At 51.9% G+C, this 17365-nt stretch overlaps 1 protein-coding gene across 6 annotated transcripts in view; it reads right to left on the bottom strand.

Annotated features, from left to right (window-relative positions):
• Nucleotides 1-17365, bottom strand: part of RAD54L2 (RAD54 like 2 (S. cerevisiae)) — a 147289-nt gene that overhangs the window by 5698 nt on the left and 124226 nt on the right. For 5 of the 6 annotated variants that reach the window (XM_008070000.2, XM_021718548.1, XM_021718547.1 and 2 more), the window contains one exon: nucleotides 11702-11923. The exons of the other annotated variant lie outside the window; for it this stretch is intronic. In XM_008070000.2, the coding sequence (XP_008068191.2) occupies nucleotides 11702-11923 (222 nt within the window). The remainder of the gene's footprint in view (nucleotides 1-11701; nucleotides 11924-17365) is intronic. 6 annotated transcript variants of the gene reach the window in all.

Genomic DNA, 17365 nt, shown 5'->3' with positions numbered 1-17365 from the left:
AAAAAAAAAAAAAAAAAAGCCTTTTATCCTAAATTTCATGTATTCAACCACAGAGTGGCACATCCTAGCCCTGATGCTTCCATGGTCAGTGAAGGAAAGTTCTATTTTTAATAGTTTAGAGTTCAATCTTTTTTGCCAACCTGGGTGCTTTCCAGCTTTCCTCCATCTCATGAGTTCAAGGCCTCAACTTGTCCCATCTCTAAACACATGGATGGCTGCCTTTGCCTCTCTATCCTCCCTCATAGCTACCCTGGCCCTGGTCCTCAAGAGGAGGCTGAACAAAATGACAATGTCAGGAAGCAGGAGCTGTCAGGCTCCAGGGCCCCTTCAATGGTAGCACTTAGAGGTAGGCATCTGCCAAACCTAAGCCCCACTTGGCAAACTGGCCTAGGTTACTGAAGCCAGGGTCAGGGATGAGCCCTGAAGAAGGTCTAGGTTCTTCTCTGGTAGCTAGAGGACAGAAAAGAATCCCTGAATCCAGACAGGTCAAGGCCTTCATGAGCATCCTCATGCTCTGAGCATCCTAAGGGTCCAAAGGGCAGCAGATGAGTGGCCATCAACTACCTCAAGAGCAGCAGACACTTGGCCTGTGGACACCTAGAGATTCCAGGGACGATGGGGACCCTATCTCAATCCCTGCCAACACTCAGGCCAGCTCCCTAGCTTCCCTTCTAGAGAAGCTTAGCAGTAATAGGATGATAAGAGGGAGAAATGCTCCTTCCACCCTCTCTTCCAGGCTGGGCAGCACCAGGCAGCCACCCTGTGCCACCTGCTCTGCCAGCCCCCTCGTTGGCAGGCAGGAGGCAGCTCTGCGGCTGCTCTGCGCATCTGCCTCCTCCGGAGAACCCAGCTCTGAAGTTGCCTGGCTGTGGACAGCCCTGTTGCCATGGAAACTGCATCTCCATCCTTGCAGTCGCCTTCATCTCAAAGCCATCGGGGAGAACAGAGGAACAGGGGAGACAGAGGATGAAGAGAAAACTGTGGCTGACTACAGCCCTTCCTTCCCTGCCCAGCCTTCCCTCTTCAAAAAATCCCACACAGGGAGCACCAGCAGCCCAAGCCTGTACCCAGACCCGTAGAGGGGCAGGCTCAGGCCCAAACCCAGCCTGGTCTCACCTCCTACTACCTGAGAGGCCCCAGTTCTTCCTGCTGGAAAGAGGAATGGAGCTAATTAAAATTCCATTGACTGCCCAGTCCCAAATCATTATAACACATGCTGGATCTTGTCAAAATTCAGACTCAGGGTAGAGGACAAAGGGCAAGAAAAAGTCAGAGAGACAAACTTACAAACTGAGCCCACAGGCAGGGAAGGAACCTGTAGTTGCCCCTTATTCTTTCCTGTGAGACTCTCTCCCTTCCATGCTCTGCCCACTGAGCAAGAATTAGTCTAGTGGGGCTGGGGGTGTAGGGTGAGAGGGCAGGACTAGCCATATGTCCTGTCCCTGAATGATCAGACAGAGAGGACAAGCCCTTTCCCTCACAGCCAGGTGTAGCCTCTGAGCTAGGAGAGGGTGACCATGGGCTGGCTCTCAGGTCTTTGCTGCACAGCAGGAGCTTTGACCTGGGCAATATGTCAATGAGCCAGTAAATATTGGAAAATCATTGGAGGAAAGCGAGGCCAGCTGCCTCTCCCTCGGCTAGCCCCGGGGAGCTCTTGGAGAGCAGACTGCCAATGGCCAAGGACACCAGCTCAACGCCATACTGGGCTATTACTGCTGGGTAAAGGAGTCTAAATGGGCCTAGAGTCCTCCTATTCCTGGGCACACCCCCCTTTCATGGCCCAGAGCCATGTGGAAGCAGTGCCAGGACAGAGGAACATGCTCTGCCCACTAAAGTCACTGGCCATCTGACAAGCCTACAACCCAGAGCATTTCATCCCACACACAGACTCAAGGGATATATAAGTCCCCTCTCCAAGATGGGATAGATGCAGATGTTCACAGTCCTCTCCACCTAACAGGAAAAAGTCAGCAAATCATGCCAAGGTGCCACCAGGAATGGTCAGAAACTGGATTTGAAGTCAAAGTCCCTTAGACACACCTTTAGGCCTTCCCTCCCACATGCAGAAACAAGAGGGGGACTGAGGGTATCACTCACAATGCAGACATTTCTGGGAGATTTCAGTCATCAGAATTCCCCCACCACCACCTGACCCTGTACCAAAACCAGCTCACCCACCCAAAAATGCTCATGGACAAGGGAAAGAGCAACTCACCCACCCTACACAGGCTGCCACAGTGCTATTGCTTCAGCTACCTCAGAAACACACCACACACTCACTCCTCACCTCAGGTGAGTTTATCTCCTGGGTAGGGGGCAAGCACTCAGTCCACTCAGCTCAGAGCTCCCACAACAGGGCCAGACTGATATGCTGGGCTGAGGGTTCCTTCTCCACAGGACCCTCAGTGTCTCCCCTGGCAGATCTATTTGAATTACAGGAGAGAAAGGAGGGAGGTAAGAGAGAGCATCTGAACTATCCCATTTTGTGTTTGCATTCAGAAACATTAAGCGTGTGCCCTAGGCTGTGCCCTGGCTTCAGCTAGGGGTGAGGAGGGGAAGAAAGACAAAAGAGGTCAGGCCCAGGCTGGAGGTGGACAGGTATCACAGAGGCTAGTTTTACTCAGAACTAGGAGGCTGCAAACACCCAAAAGAAGGAGGCAATGGGTAGGTCAAAGACTGGGCCACATCCTACAGGAGCTCTAGGATCAGAGCTCTGATGTCTGCCTGAGTATCCCCACACCATCATAGACCCTTACATCCTGCCTCACCTCCCTGTTCACCCTGAGCTGCCCAGTCCTACCCATCTCTCTGTACCAGGTTGAACACCCAAGCGGCTACACAGTCAGCAAGCAGCTGTTGCATCCCACTCGAGGTGGTGGCATCTACTCACTGGGTGAAGTGATGCGTGCATATTTTTAATTACATAGACACCAACATGCACCCACCTGCACATAGCAGTCCCTGCAAGTAGGGGCTCAGACCCTGGAGGCCCCTCCAGCAGTCAGTCTTCATAGCATGTGCAAAATGCTTGGGGAGTCACAGCAGGAGGCTTTGGCTAGAAGGTTATTATTATTCTGCCCAGGAATTTCCATCAACTTCCCTCTCCCTGGATCCCTCTCATTTCTATCAGTCTCCCCAAAGCCTTTGGCCCAGAAGGTAAACCTGTCTGTGGCACTCCGGGGGCCTTGCAATGCCAGCAGGGAGAGCCCCCACAAGGGTTGGTGAGTAACCTTCTCCCACCCCCTCAAAGCAGGAGGGCCCAAAGCTCTGAAATGATAGGTGAAGGAGACAGAGAGTAGAGAGGACTGACAGGGAGGAGAGGAAGGAAGCAGGAAGTGGCAGAGAGAGCCCAGGCAGGAGCACAGAGTCCCAGTAGCCAGTAGTAGGGTGGCTTCCCTCTGGGTCTGAATTTCCCCAAGTACGAAATAAAGGGATTAGAATAGATTATCTCAAAGGAAATTAAGAATTGGAAAAGATAAGTAAAAACATCATTATTTAAAGATAAGACAACTGGGGCCAGACCCAACACTTTGGAGGCTGAAGCAGGAGGACTGCTTGAGCCCAGAAGCTCAAGATCAGCCTGGGCAACATAGCAAGGCCTCGTCTCTACAAAAAATAAAAAAATTAGCCAGACATAGTGGTGCATACCTGTAGTCCCAGTTATTCGGGAAGCTGATGTGGAAAGATCACCTGGCACCAGGAGGTCAAGGCTGTGGTGAGCCAAGACCATGCCACTGCACTCCAGCCTGGGCAATGGAGTGAGTCTCTGACTCACAAAAAAAAAAAGATAACTGTATACTTGAAAGCCCAAAAAGAATAAATAAAGAGACTACCACAAAGATTAAGTCACATTTTTGTATGCATCAGTCAGTCAATTAGAGAATATAATGGGGAAGGGGGGAACATTACATCAATAAGGGTACCTGATCTCAAACCAGGTGAAGCAGGGACCAAAGAGAAGCTCAAACTTTACCTGTACAATGACTACTTGTATACCTAATCCTGAATTGTACTCCACATTTTTAAAATTAAATAAATAAGTAAAAACCAGCATTTATAAAAAAAGAAGAAGAAAAAGAAAATATAGTAGAAACAAGATATAAGGCCCTCTTGGGGTTAGGGTTAGGTCTAGGCCAGAGCCAGTCTGGGAGCCCCCACGAGAGGCAGGGAATGGCAGAGAAGCAGGGCTGTTAGGGGCCAGGCCTGGGTGGGAGCCTGGGGAAGACTGTAGAAGGGGGATGTGTGAGGGAAAGTGGGGTAGGGAGGCGGAGTGCTATGCCTGTCACCCCAGCCTGCTGTGCCTGCTTCTGCCGATGCCTGAAGACTTTTCATTTTCACCTCAGAGCCAGCAGCAAGCCACACAATTTACACCTCTGCTCATCTCCCTGGTGCTACACAGGCTCTAGATTCCTAAGTGGCCCATGGAGGAGGGCCTACACAGCAGTCAAGCACCAGGGAGACCTGGCGTATTGAACAGCAGGGAAACGATGTTTTCTTCCAAGCAGACACATGGGACACAAGCCCTTAAGCACCCCAGTGCCCAATGGACTAGGAAGCCCCTAATCCTGCAGCCATACCCAGCCTTTTCTTTCCCCAGGGCCTAGATGGCCAACATACAACCCCAGCTCAGCCTTACTCTGGACTTCTTGAGCCCCTGTGGGGTAAGAACAGAGAACTGAAGAGTGTGGGAGGGAGTACCCCAAGGAAATCTGTCAAGGCAGTGGATGGGTCAGCCCTGGATCCCACTGCACTCCCTTGCGAATTTGGGAAAGGAGCTGCAGCTTCCCAGATAATGCCCCTATCATCACAGGCTCTACAGCCCACTCTTCTCCAAGATCCAGCTCTTCGCAGTTTGTCTGCTTTCAAGGACCTTGAGCCCTGTCCTGCTCACAAGCTGATGAGCCCGTTGCAGACTGATTATCCAGCAGCAGGAAGGCTGCTCGGTACAGATGGAGCCATGAAGCCAAGCACCTGATAGCCAGGAGTCAGGAATTGCCAGAGGGGAAGGACAAGTGGGCAAGTGGGGTTGGAGAGGAGACAGGCAACAGAAGGGAGGGACGAAAGGAGGAAAAGGCCCTGAATTTCTCCTCTCCAACTGACACTTCTGACCTCCTCTCTACCCCTCAGGGAAGTTCTCCCCATCTTGGAGTTTAGGATTCCTGTCTATATAACTAGACAGCCAGCTTCTCCTTATCTGAGGGTTCTGCTGAAGGGCAGAGTTGTTTGTTCTCTTTAGGGGGACAAGTTCCCTCCTTGGACTCTCTTTTCGCTCCCTAGCCCCAAATTCCAAGCTTTCTGAAGAAGAGCAACAGAATCCTTCCATTCGCCTTAGGAAGACGGCCCCCTCTGGATCGGTGACAGCTCAACCCCACAGCACCATCCATACAAGCCTCAGCCCCCAGGGTCCTGCAGGGCTGCCAAGCTACGACGATATCTGAGCTGGTATTTTGGGAGTGGTAGCTCCCACGCCGCCCCAGCAAAGGCTGGCTTTGTGCTTTCAGTTCTGGGGGAGGGAAGGAGGAAGGGGTGAAGCCAGGGAGGCTAAGGAGCAGGTTCCAGTGCCTAGACCAGCAGAGGAGTGAGGCCGGGCCTCCTGTGGGTCCCACCACACCTCAACACCCAGGGCAGTTCCCTAATGGGAGCCAGGGAAGCCAAGCATGGTAGGAGAATCTCTTCTTGGCTTGAGGACATCTGGGAATAAAGAGTCACTGCTACTCTCAGCTAACTTCTGTTACCCTAGCTCAGTGTGGCTGTGGTTTCTGGCTCTTCCTCCCCATCTCTCAGGTGCTCGAGAGTTGTGTTCTGAAGCCCAGCCTGGATACTGTCACTCATCTACTCAGACACCATCAGTGCCTCCTAGCGCCTCCAGGACCCAACCTAATCTCTTGGACCCAAACTCTTGCTCCTCCCCTGCACTCCAGCCTCAACGGATACACAAGCCATGCCCATCACCAAGCCAGTACCTCTGCCTGACCTGCCTTTCCACTTGAAGAACACTGCTCATCCTTTCAGGCCCAGCCCAAATGCTACCACCTCACAAAGGTTGTTTTGCTTTTCCCGGTGAATCTATTCCTCCCCTTCCCTTCCCACTTCCAGGCATGGCTAAGCTATGTGACTGGGGGAGATGGGCAAGGAAAGAGTGCTGGAGGCTTACCACTCAGCCACAGATTCTGTTGCTGCTGAAAATGCCTTTCTCCCTGTGCCAGAGCAGGTCTATTAGCAGGTGCCAGCACCTACAGGTGAGCCAGCCCTGGAGACCCAGTGAGGGAAGCCTGGAAATGGAGCTACCTCTGCCTCATTGAGGGTGTGGACATGAGGTCCAATAAGGCGTCTGCAGCAGCTGCTTCTTGTGCCTGGAACAGTTGCCAAAGCCTGCTTCAATGAGTGCCTGCTGCACAAGTGAGCAGACAGGCTCTTCTTGTCCTTTGCCTCGGTTCCAACAGTCTTCCAGACCTGCAGTTTCAGCCCCAACTCTGACTACCAGGGCTGGAGAAAGAGGGTGTTGGGTGATTGTGCAGCATCCAGGTCCACCATGGGGCACCACACCAAGTTGATCACAAATAGATAATAAGCCCTCAGTCTCTTGTTCCCAGCCCCACTCATGCATGGGACAGAGTGGCAAATGGCATGCAGCCATCAAAACGGGGCAGGCACAGTGGCTCATGCCTATAATCCTAGCACTTTGGGAGGCTGAGGTGAGAGGATTGCCTGAGCTCACAGGGTCGAGACCAGCCCAGGCAACTTGGCGAAACCTCATCTCTACAATAAATCAAAAAATTAGCCAGCGTGGTCATGCATGAATGTAGTTCTAGCTACTTGGAAGGCTGAACTGGAAGGATTGCCTGAATTCAGCAGTCGAGGCTAAGGTGGCCGTGAGTGAGCCACTGCATCCCAGTCTGGCAACAGAGTAAGACTCTGACTAAAAAAAAAAAAACCAAAACCAAACAATCCTAAGCCCAGTCTGAACTCAGTCACTGCTTCCTCCCTTAACCTTGGGTAACCTCCCTTCCCTAGGCCTCAGTCTCCCCATCTGTAAAATAATGAGGGTGCTGGCTTTGATTAGGACCCTATGACTGACTGCCTTCTAGCTGGTTCCCTCATGCACAGAACAAGACCACACAAAAGAGGGCTCGGTAAATAACTGCTGAATAAGTGCTTAAGCTGAAAAGCCAAGAGGGCCTCCCCTGTTAAAAATAAAGTTTGGAACTCTCCCATGTTATCTCAGCAAAGGTGACAGGGAAAAGGAAATGACCACAGATTTCACATTCTTGTTGGGGATTCATTACATGGGATTCTCCCTGCCATGCCCCCGTTGCTCCCCACTGGTGTCTTGGCCCCAGCATGGACTCAGATCCACCTACTCCCTGAGGTTCACTGAGGCAGGCTAAGAAGAAACAAACACAGGAGGTTCTGAGGCAACTGGACAGAACCCAGGCTCTGATCGGCTGCTGCAAGCTTCCTCCCAGCCCAAAACTCATAGGCCAACCCACTTCTGCAGGCACCCCGCTGGGGTCCCTAGTCCTCAGTTCCAAGGTGGCTACCCATGGCACTGCCATGCTATCACCTACCACTTGACAGTTCAGTCACTAACACCTACCGCCCCAGAGATCTCCATCTTGCAGCTTCCCAGGACCCTCTCCAGGTCCAGCTTCCAGTAAGAGTTACACTCTCCCAGAAACAAATGCCTCTTCTGGGAATCCCCACCCTATGCACAAGGGCTGGACACTGGTGCATCACAGCTCCACTCACACTGCAGCTGCCACAGCATCCTCAGGATCTGGAACAGACATCAGTTGGCTGGGGCTGGAGGGGGCATCTTCCCAGTGGTGCACCTCTCTTAGGATGAGGTTTTCAAGCTAGTTGAACCTCAGAAGCCCTCTTCCAAGCAAAAGCTCAGAATGTCATCTAGTTTACATAGGCAGAACTACTTCAGTTGAAGCAGAAAAGGGTCTGAGTACAGTCCCTACCTCAGGTTGCCAACCTGGGCTCATCTCAGCACAGCCCCCATGCTCCTACCCCACAGCAGCCTAAGAACTATGGTCCAGGGTCCCTGCCCCCTTTAAGTCCCTAGCTGGACAACTCCAGTCAACCCAGCTGTCCCAGAATTCTGTCACCAAGGTTCCCCTCACAGGCTCACTATATCCTCCTGGCAACCCACCTCCCAGTCCCCTTTTCTCCAATTCGATGGAGGAAGAGCTAGTGTCTGACTTCCAGAGCCTGCCTGCACTCCCCAGCCAACCAGTCACCAAAATGAACAATGCCCTGCATCTCCCTAAACTTGGGAGAAGATGCTCAAGTCATTTTATAAGGATTCTCCTCTGAAAACTCCCAGAAAAAAGAGTCCCTGGGGAAGGGAGTTTATGGAAAGAATTCTGGACCATGCTGGGAAGGATATCAGGTATAGGGGAGCTTGGCTAGACCAGACTGACACTCTCAATGACACCCCCCAATTGCTACAGACACACATGAGTCAACTGTGCTGGGACCTTTCACACACAATCCAACACATGGGATCCCCAGGACTGTTATTAAGTCCTGGTCTGCTTCATGTGCCCCAAGACTGTAGATAATTTGGGGGCCATTGTCCTTTGCTCTGGGTTCACAGCTGGGCCTCATCTCCTCTGCAGCCTTATAATTTCAAGCACTCAGTTTCCTACTGCAGATGCCAGAAAACAGCTCCTAGCTGAGACTTAAGGAGGGGTCTCCTCCAGCCCTGGTGGCCAGCCCTTGTACTCTAATGGAGTAGCCTGACAAAATTGGGTATCTTCCATATACAGTAATAGTCACACAGTACCGAGATTCCTCACATACACACCTGTCCCAGAGAGCTCAGCCTAGGGGGTCCCCATATTTTATGTGGACAAAGGCAGAGTTCCAGCCCCTATAGCATTTTGCCATACTGCAAGACTGGAGAAGGCTGGTCAGAGAGCCAAAGGCTGCCATGAAGACCACAAAGCTGAGATGCAGCCATTCATTCCAGAATCCCCAGAGAAGCCTCACAAATGCTTCTTTTGGGGCCCCTCACAGTGATCCTCAGGTCCCTCTGTCCCATGAGACCAATCCTGCCCCAAGCTCAGGCATATCTGCAACTCTGCAACTGCTAAGAGAGCAGCTGCTCTCTACCTCCCCCACCCAAAGCTCTCTAAGACTCATTCACCCCTGCCCTTCACCCCATCCTGTGGGGAGGAAGGTGAGCCTGCCAAGCCCTCTCTTCCTTCTTCCTAGCAATAGGGGTCCTGGCCTCCCTCATCCTCCTGAAATGATGGCTGCTGTCACTCCATTTGAAGAACCTTCACAGCATCACAGCAGTCTCAGACTCAGAGAGAAAAGGGTGTGCGCATGTGCACACATGGACATGGACATGGACACACACACACACACACACACACACACACACACACACACACAGTTAAAGGCAGCCAGCTGTCGGGGCTGAGAGAGTCAGAAGTACCCAGTCTCATTAGCAACCCCTCTTCTCTGACCCCAAGGCAGTGGGGAAGAAGGCAGGGGTAGAAGGGTTATACTCTCCTCATTGTCTTCTGGTCTAAGAGAGACACAGGGCCATCTCCTGTCCCCCACAGGCAGTGATCAGCAAACAGTCAGCCCCTTTCTCAACTCTCCCTATTTTGTTCCCCAGGGTGCAAGGTCAGCTAAACACAGGGGTAGAAGTGAGCCCCATACCCTGCCACCAAAACAAGTCAAGAAACTTGGGCCATGCCTCTTCTGTAGGCAGCCCGATCTCATTCTCCTAGCTTGTGGCCAAGCCCACATAAGCATATCTCACAGACACCTCTGGCAGAAGCCCTTTGCTCTCCCCCTGTAACCCTAGCTTCCTCATCCCAACCCCCACTCCAGAAGAATTGAGCCCAGAGCACAGCTGACAGACTCCCACGGGAGGGGGAGGAAGGAGGAAGGGCTTTCATCAAAGAGGTGACGTCAAAACCAGGCAACTTGTGAAGCTGTCAGGGGCCGGGAAATTTGGACAAAGGTGTCTAAAAATAAACCCCTGAAGCCAGGAAAAGGCTTTGGTGGCTGAGATGCTCGCCACCACACCACATGCCATAAGCCCTATTCTGAGGTCTGGAACCCAGAAGTCTCTTCCCAGGGGGCTCTCCTCTAGGTTAGTCCTTGAGGTTGAGGATGGCACAAACAGGACTGGAAATACCACACACAAGCCATTCCATGAGTGAAACGGGGAAGGATCTCCCTAAGGTGGCATGCTGAGCGTGCTTAGGGCACTGCTTCTCTCCTCCTGCCTTCAAGGTCAGCAACCCTGCACTCTCCAGTCCAACCCTAACCCTGGCAAGCACAACCTCCCCAGTACCCCTTCTGGCTAGCACCCTCTAGCTCACAGAGGAAACACCTCTATCCTCCCTATGCGCCCACCCTACCACCACAACAGCCCTCCTTTTTCCAGGTCTTTTCACCTCTGCTTCTTCAACCTGTCCTTGACCACCAAGGCCACAGCTGGTAACCCAGGGTCTCATTTATTCATTCCCTAGACTTTTGCACCCCCTTATCCAGAACCTGACTGAGCTCTATCCCTTCCCCCAAGCTGCTCTAGAGAACAAAGTCACAAGGCTCCTCTAAGTGTGCCAAGCTCCCACTCTTGCTGATTCGCTTGTCCTGTTCCACTATCCCAGCCACAACAGCCATGCTCTCTGCATAGCCTTTGCTGCCACAGGTTGTCCATTGCTTCCTGGCCCCACGGAGGCTTGGAGGCTCAGGGCAGCCTCCCAGGTCAAACACTGCTAACAAGCTGATGTCTCCAAAAACATCCACCAGCTCAGCCCTTTCTGAAATCCATACCGCACACACCACTGACAACTCCAACCCTCCACTCAGATGTCTCTCAGGCAGCTCCATGGACACAGCTCACAGAGCTGGCTTCCCCCAAAACCAGGGCCTCCCTCAGTTCCCTACATCCCAGTGAAAGGCATCACTACATACTCTCTACCTGCCCAGGACAAAGGAAAGCAGAGCCCTCTGTGATCCCTCACCTTGTCCCCTAACAGCCAATCCACCCAAAGTCCATTTAGTGCTACCCTCAAACAGATGGCAGATTTCCACACTTGTCTGCATCTCCACAGTCACTGGCCCAGCCCAAGCTGCGATTACTCACACTGGGATTTACGAAAGCCTACTAAGCACCTCCACCAGCTCATGACCCACAATCCAGTCCCATCCAACCCAGAAATGGAACAGCCCACGTTGTATAGACATGGCTCCAACTGTGCTACTTTCCAGGTTTGAGCACTATAGTAACCTTCTGCTGCATTGAGATCAAATAGGGCAACACATGGGTACCTGGGGCCTGCCTAACCACTAGGAGCCTCATATCCTTGCTTTGCGGGTCTCCAGCAGGATGGGAACACAGTGGACCTGTCTATCCATCTAAGCCAGGAGTGCAGGTTGAGCACTAAGGATGTCTTTGGTCAAAGCCAGAGACAAATTGACCAGGCCAAGTTTCTGAACAAGCTCTCCATGCCCTTTGGAGATGCTCTAGCCCCACAAAATCTTGGACAAGTGCAAGAGATGCCAACAACCTCTGCCCACCTTTCTAGCTTCATAGGCACCTGCTCCATGAGGGTCCCAGGGTACTGTTCTCCCCAAACCGCCTCTTCCTCCCATCTTAGGCAGTTTTCCCAGCTCCCACACAGACCTGACAATCCCACACATACACCCCAGGTCTGTGCCTCACCTTGATGTAGGTGTCCAAGGCAGGATGGACACGGCGGGTAGCTAGCCAGATGGACAATGTGGTGGTGTACGGGAAGGTGGCTGTCACCACATGGCTAGGTGCCGGGAAGGAGAACACCTTGAAGCCAAATTTCTGGTAGAGATGGATGAGTTCAGGGGAGGGCGATTCCTCACCTTCACTTAGGATGCTGCCCACGGCACAACGACACTTCTCAGGGGGCATCTGGGGAAGCAAAGCAGGGGTGTCAGAGTTGGGCAAAGGAAGAAAGCCCTCAGAGCTCCTGCCTTATGGGTCTGTTCCAGCTCAAGCCTGGCAGAACCATCGACTCTGACAGACCATGTAGCCCCAGATACCACGGCAGAGCTGGCTATTTTCCTGTTAGAACCCATCTGTGGCCCCTGCCTATGGCATCCTGCTACAGGACTCTCATCCATTCCTTCATCTATTCCTCCAACAAACATGCCATGGCCTTTGCCAGAGACCCAGAGGTCATGGTAAAGGATCAGATGTGGTCTCTGCCCTTGCTACATGACCTCTTTCCCCTGGCTCCCAGAAACCCCAGCCATGAGGGACTCTTATGTGAGCCTCCAAGGACTGCCCCAAGGCTGAAAGGCCCAGCAATCATTTATCTTCCTGGAATCGGGGGACCTGGTCTGCCTTACCTCCTGCTACCTGTTTCCCATGTCAGCTATCTAGAAGCCTAAGTCTATACCAGTCCTTAGGCTGGGCTTCTAGGGGTTTGTGCTCCTGAATCCAGCAGACAGCACAGATTTTGTGCCCTCAGTTCTGGGTTTTGCTTGATCTGAAGGCTCCTTTCTCCCCCTACCCAGGGCCTACTGACTCCTAAATTTAAACAAGCCATTCCCTCTGCCTCTACTTACTCCTATATCCAGCCCAACTTCCCAGTATTGTAAAGTCATTATTACTTATACCCTCCCATTAGATCCTTTCTTAAACCCTGTCAGGGCTTCTCAGCCCTAATCTGCCTCCTCTACTCTGGTCAACTCAACCCTGTCTTGGAGTCACACTATGCCTGGAACTTGAGCACTTACTCCAGGCTCTCAACTCTGAGCAGGCTCTAGGGATCACCCCCAGATCTCTGTGGCTCTGGCCCCTTGTTGCCCCCTGAATCCTATGACTTTAAGCCTGGCTCAGCACTTTGGTGGTAGGCAATATGGTGCAGTAGTTAGAACTACAGCTGGAGATAGGCAGGCCAAGGTATGAATCCTGAGTCACGTGATCCTGGACAAGTCCCTTGACTTCTTGGAGCCCCAGTTCCCTGATGTCTACTTATAAAAACTGTCATTTTTTTTTTTTTAGTTGGAGTCTCACTCCATTGCCCAGGCTTGAGTGCAGTGGCATGCTCACAGCTATCTCAGCGCCAACCTGCTGGGTTCCAGCTATCCTTCCACCTCAGCCTTCCAAGTAGCTGGAACTACAGGTGTGCGCTACCACGCTCAGCTAATTTTTTTTATTTATTGTAGAGACGAGGTCTCGCCAAGTTGCCCAGGTTGGTCTCGAACCCATGGGCTCAGGCAATCCACTTGCCTCGGTTTCCCAAGGTGCTGGGATTACAGGCTGAGAAAACTGTCGTATTAAATGAGATACTTCACAAGGGCTTAGTCATGGTCCAGTACTCAGCAATTTTTACATAACCGCTGTTGGTTATGAGTAGCTATGGTAATCCCAACAACTGTTCCTTGGTCAAGAATGCCCAGCTACTCAAACTTCTGAATATGCATCTTCTCTCCCGTTCAAATGCCCTCTTTTAGAACCCTTTGGCATTTGGCTTGGTAGCATTCTCTTCTCCCCCAATACCTCCTTCCCAATATTTTGCTGTAAACTCACTTGCCCACATCAAGTCTACCTTGTAGTAGAGTCACTTTTCTTGGCCTGAAACTCCTCCCACCCTGGCCAGGCACAGGCATAGGAAATCACTGCAGTACCACCTCTAGTCTCTAGATGGTGGAACTGCCTCACTGACACGCCAAGACTTGAGAATTCCCAGAAAGTCAGGAACTAAGGCCTCCTACTGACAAACCAAGGCACAGTGCCTGCCAAAAAGTCTATCTTCATGTCCCAGACCCTAGCTAGTATCTTATGCTGTGCAAAAGAAACATCCAATATGGATGGAAGGTCACTTGATCTCTCCTCTCCTCTCTATCCCTGGTCCACCCAGGGTCTTTCCTAGGATCACTTCAGCAGCCCTCATAGGACTCCCAGCTCAACATCCTCTTTAGTCCCCAAAAAGAACCAGAACACATGTGGCCATCCTGCTTAGACCCTCTCACTGAACTCCAGCTTGGGTGACAGAGTAAGACTCCAACTCAAAAAAAAAAAGAAAGAAAATTCTTGGGGTATGCAATTCACCTTTAAGATGAAACTGGGGCCAGGTTCAGTGGCTCAACCTGTAATACCAGTACTTTGGGAGGCCAAGGCGAGTGGATTGCCTGAGCCCACAGGTTCAAGACCCACCTGGGCAACTCGGCGAGCCCTCATCTCTACAATAAATCAAAAATTAGCCAGACGTGGTAGCACACACCTGTAGTTCCAGCTACTTGGAAGGCTGAGGCAGAAGGATTGCCGGAGCCCAGCAGGTCAACACTGGGGTTGTCGTGAGTGTGCCACTGCACTTCAGTCTGGGCGACAGAGTGACTCCAACTCAAAAAAAAAAAAGATGAAACTGAACTCCCAGGCCCAGCATGCAAGGCTGTCTTTCAGATCTATCTACACACTCACCCTGCATTCTCATTCTGCAACCTCAGGCCCTAGCAGAGGCCAGAGTCCAGATGGGCAGGCACCCACTGAGTATCTACGTAGCAGAGGGAGGGACAGATCCAAGCTCTGGCCCAGCCGCCTTGCCAGCCTCCTTGCCTGCCACACCTCCACACACGCCCACATGGAACTATTTGCAGCTCCCCAAACATGCCATGTCCTCCCACGCTTCCTGTCTCTGCGTAAGCTACTTCCTCTGCTTGAAATGTCCTTCTTCACCCTATTCCAGAGTCCCTTCTGCCTGGGAAACTCCTGTCCATTCTGCAAGATTCAACTTAACCCTCCCCCTCAAAGCCTTCTGTTGCTCCCTGCCCAAGCAGCCTTTTCTCTCTGATCCCAAATACCTAGCAAGGGAGCAGACCTCCCCGTTCCTCCCCACCAATCCAGGCCTCTAGGCATAAAGGTCGAGGATTCTATGCACACAGGAAGTTCTTGGGCTGAGGTGAGTGGATTGCCTAAGCCCGCGGGTTGGAGACCAGCCCGGGCAACTTGGCAAGACCTCGTCTCTACAATAAATGAAAAAAAAAGAAAAAATCGGGCATGGTAGCGCATGCCTGTAGTTCCGGCTACTTGGAAGGCTGAGGAGGAATGATCGCCGGAGTCCAGCAAGTCGACGCTGGGGTGGTCGTGAGCCTGTGTACCACTGCACTCCAGCCTGGGCAATGAAGTGAGACTCCAATCAAAAAAAAAAAAAAAAGGAAGTTTTTGGGGTATGCTCAGTGACAGTACATGCATGCATACACAAGCCCCGCACTGTGTGCAAACCTCCTTTCCCTCTACCTGGAGAAAGGGAGTAGCCCTTGGCATGGTGGAGAGAGGCTGTTAGTAAAGTTTCGAGGATCCTGGAGGTGTATGGGGCACAGTGGCTCCCTTCCTGCCTAAGGAACCCCCTAATTCTACAGGTGAGAACACTTTCTGCTCTCTCCTCTGCCCTGGCCAATGGCTAAGGGGCAGCCTAGGAGGTCCCTCAGCAAGCCACCACCTGCTAAGCAGCCCACACAAAGCTGGAGCCAAGGAACAGTTGAATCAGACACCAGCAAGGAGATGGGACAGGTCCTAAAATAATCCAGGGAATGGCAAGCCTGGTTCAATAGCAGGAAAATGCTTTCCAGGCCTCCCAGGAAAGCCCAGGCCCATCTCCTGGGGAATGGCCTACTAAGGTTGTCAAGGCCTCAGAAAGTAGGTCCTGATGGCAAGAGATCCCATCTACCTTGGTTTAATGCAATGTCTTTATTTGGGCCTATCCCTGGGATATAGGCCTGGGCCTCCCAGCTCCACCTGCCTGCTCTCTTTCCTTTCCTATCAGCCATTTCTCTAGGTATCTGTGCCCAGAACAACAGCTGGATCAGAACTAGCACCAGCAAGGATGCACACCAGTGGGACAGGTCAGTGACTAGACTCACCACCACTTTGGGTAAAGGCAAGCCCACTCAGGATCTGTTCTCAAAGCAGGACTACGAGGAAAAAAGAGAGACGTGCTAGGCCCCAGCACATCTCCTTCTGAGTTCCAGCAATGTGAAAAGAGGGAAGTATGCTTGGAACTTAAAAACACCAGGTATGAACTGGTCCCACTGCTCCTTCCAGTGAGGTTTCAAGGTTGTCTGCAGATTCTCTTGTGTGAGGCTATAGCGAAGAGAGCCACCTCAGGGTCCCTGCCTAGCCAAGACTTCAATGGGTCTGGGTCCTGGAAAGATTAATATCTTCCAGGATCCAAGAAAGAAAAATGGTGTCAGCTGGACCAGACCAAACCCAGTCACTCACTGGGTTCAGAAGAAATGAACAACTTCAGGCCCACAACCTGACAGGAACTGCCCTTATTCCTCCCATGCCAACCCACCCAACCCACAGCTGCCCAAAGTAAGGGGGAAAGTAGAGACAGTGCCCTCCACTTGCACTTGTACTTGCACGGGAACAAAGCAGCTGCACCTGACATAAAGGTTGGACACTGGGCCTCATTTACCCTCCTGGGTGCTACAGGGTCAACACACCAAGCCCCATGTGTCCAACTTCCCTGACCAGCTGGTACCCAAAGGCACACTGGGGCAGGCACCAGTCTGGAGAGGGGCTGATGTAGACAGCCAGGCCAGAGGATAGGACGCATACTTCAGTCCTGGGGGGAAGAGAGGAGTCAGCAAGATGCCAACTCTCAAAGGTGGGTTCAGAGGTTGAGAGTTCCCACTAAGAAGTCTTTCAGAAACTGTCTTCTCCTAAGCATAACCCTAATAAGCTAGTGTATGACAAAACACTCTCCACTTGCCCCAGTCGCTGCCTTCCACATATAAGTCATTAAATCCAAACAGCCTTGTGCGGTAGGTGCTGTTATCAACCCTATTCCTGAGGCCCAGAGAACCAAGCCACTCGGCAAAGATCACAAAGCAAGGCAGTGTTAGCGTCAAGATTTGAACTCAAGCAGACCAGCTCCAGGAGCTGTGCCACACAACCCAGGGCCACCTGGGAGTCTGAGAAGTAGACCCTAATTAGGAATGGGCTGCATAATGGCTGGTCTGCATCTCCTCACATGGCCCAGGCAACCTGCAGAAGGCTGAAACTAGGCCAGAGGCAGGTAGGGTTCCTAAAAGTACAAAGTCCCAGGGGCACAAGGCCCTCAGGCAGTTGGATATCAACTGTGCCATGTATCTATTAGCTGGGTATTGGGACTTTTCCTTATCACTTGTCCTCAAAAAAGCAAAAACTCTCTGAGGTAGGGATTCTTTTATCCCCATTTGACAGATGAGGAGACAGACTCAGAGAGGCCAAATGACTTACTCAGAGTCACATGCAGGTAAGCAGTGAAGCCTCACTTCAAACCCAGAATGGCAAATCCAAAGTCCTCTCCTCATATCTCATTTTACCTCAACAGCAGTTCTAGTGGGTAGAGAGGGGCTCACC

Source organism: Carlito syrichta, unplaced genomic scaffold, assembly GCF_000164805.1.
Source record: "Carlito syrichta isolate Samal-C Ts95f unplaced genomic scaffold, Tarsius_syrichta-2.0.1 Scaffold312719, whole genome shotgun sequence".
Classification (NCBI taxonomy): Eukaryota; Metazoa; Chordata; class Mammalia; order Primates; family Tarsiidae; genus Carlito; species Carlito syrichta.
This window is presented reverse-complemented; position numbering and strand designations above follow the sequence as displayed.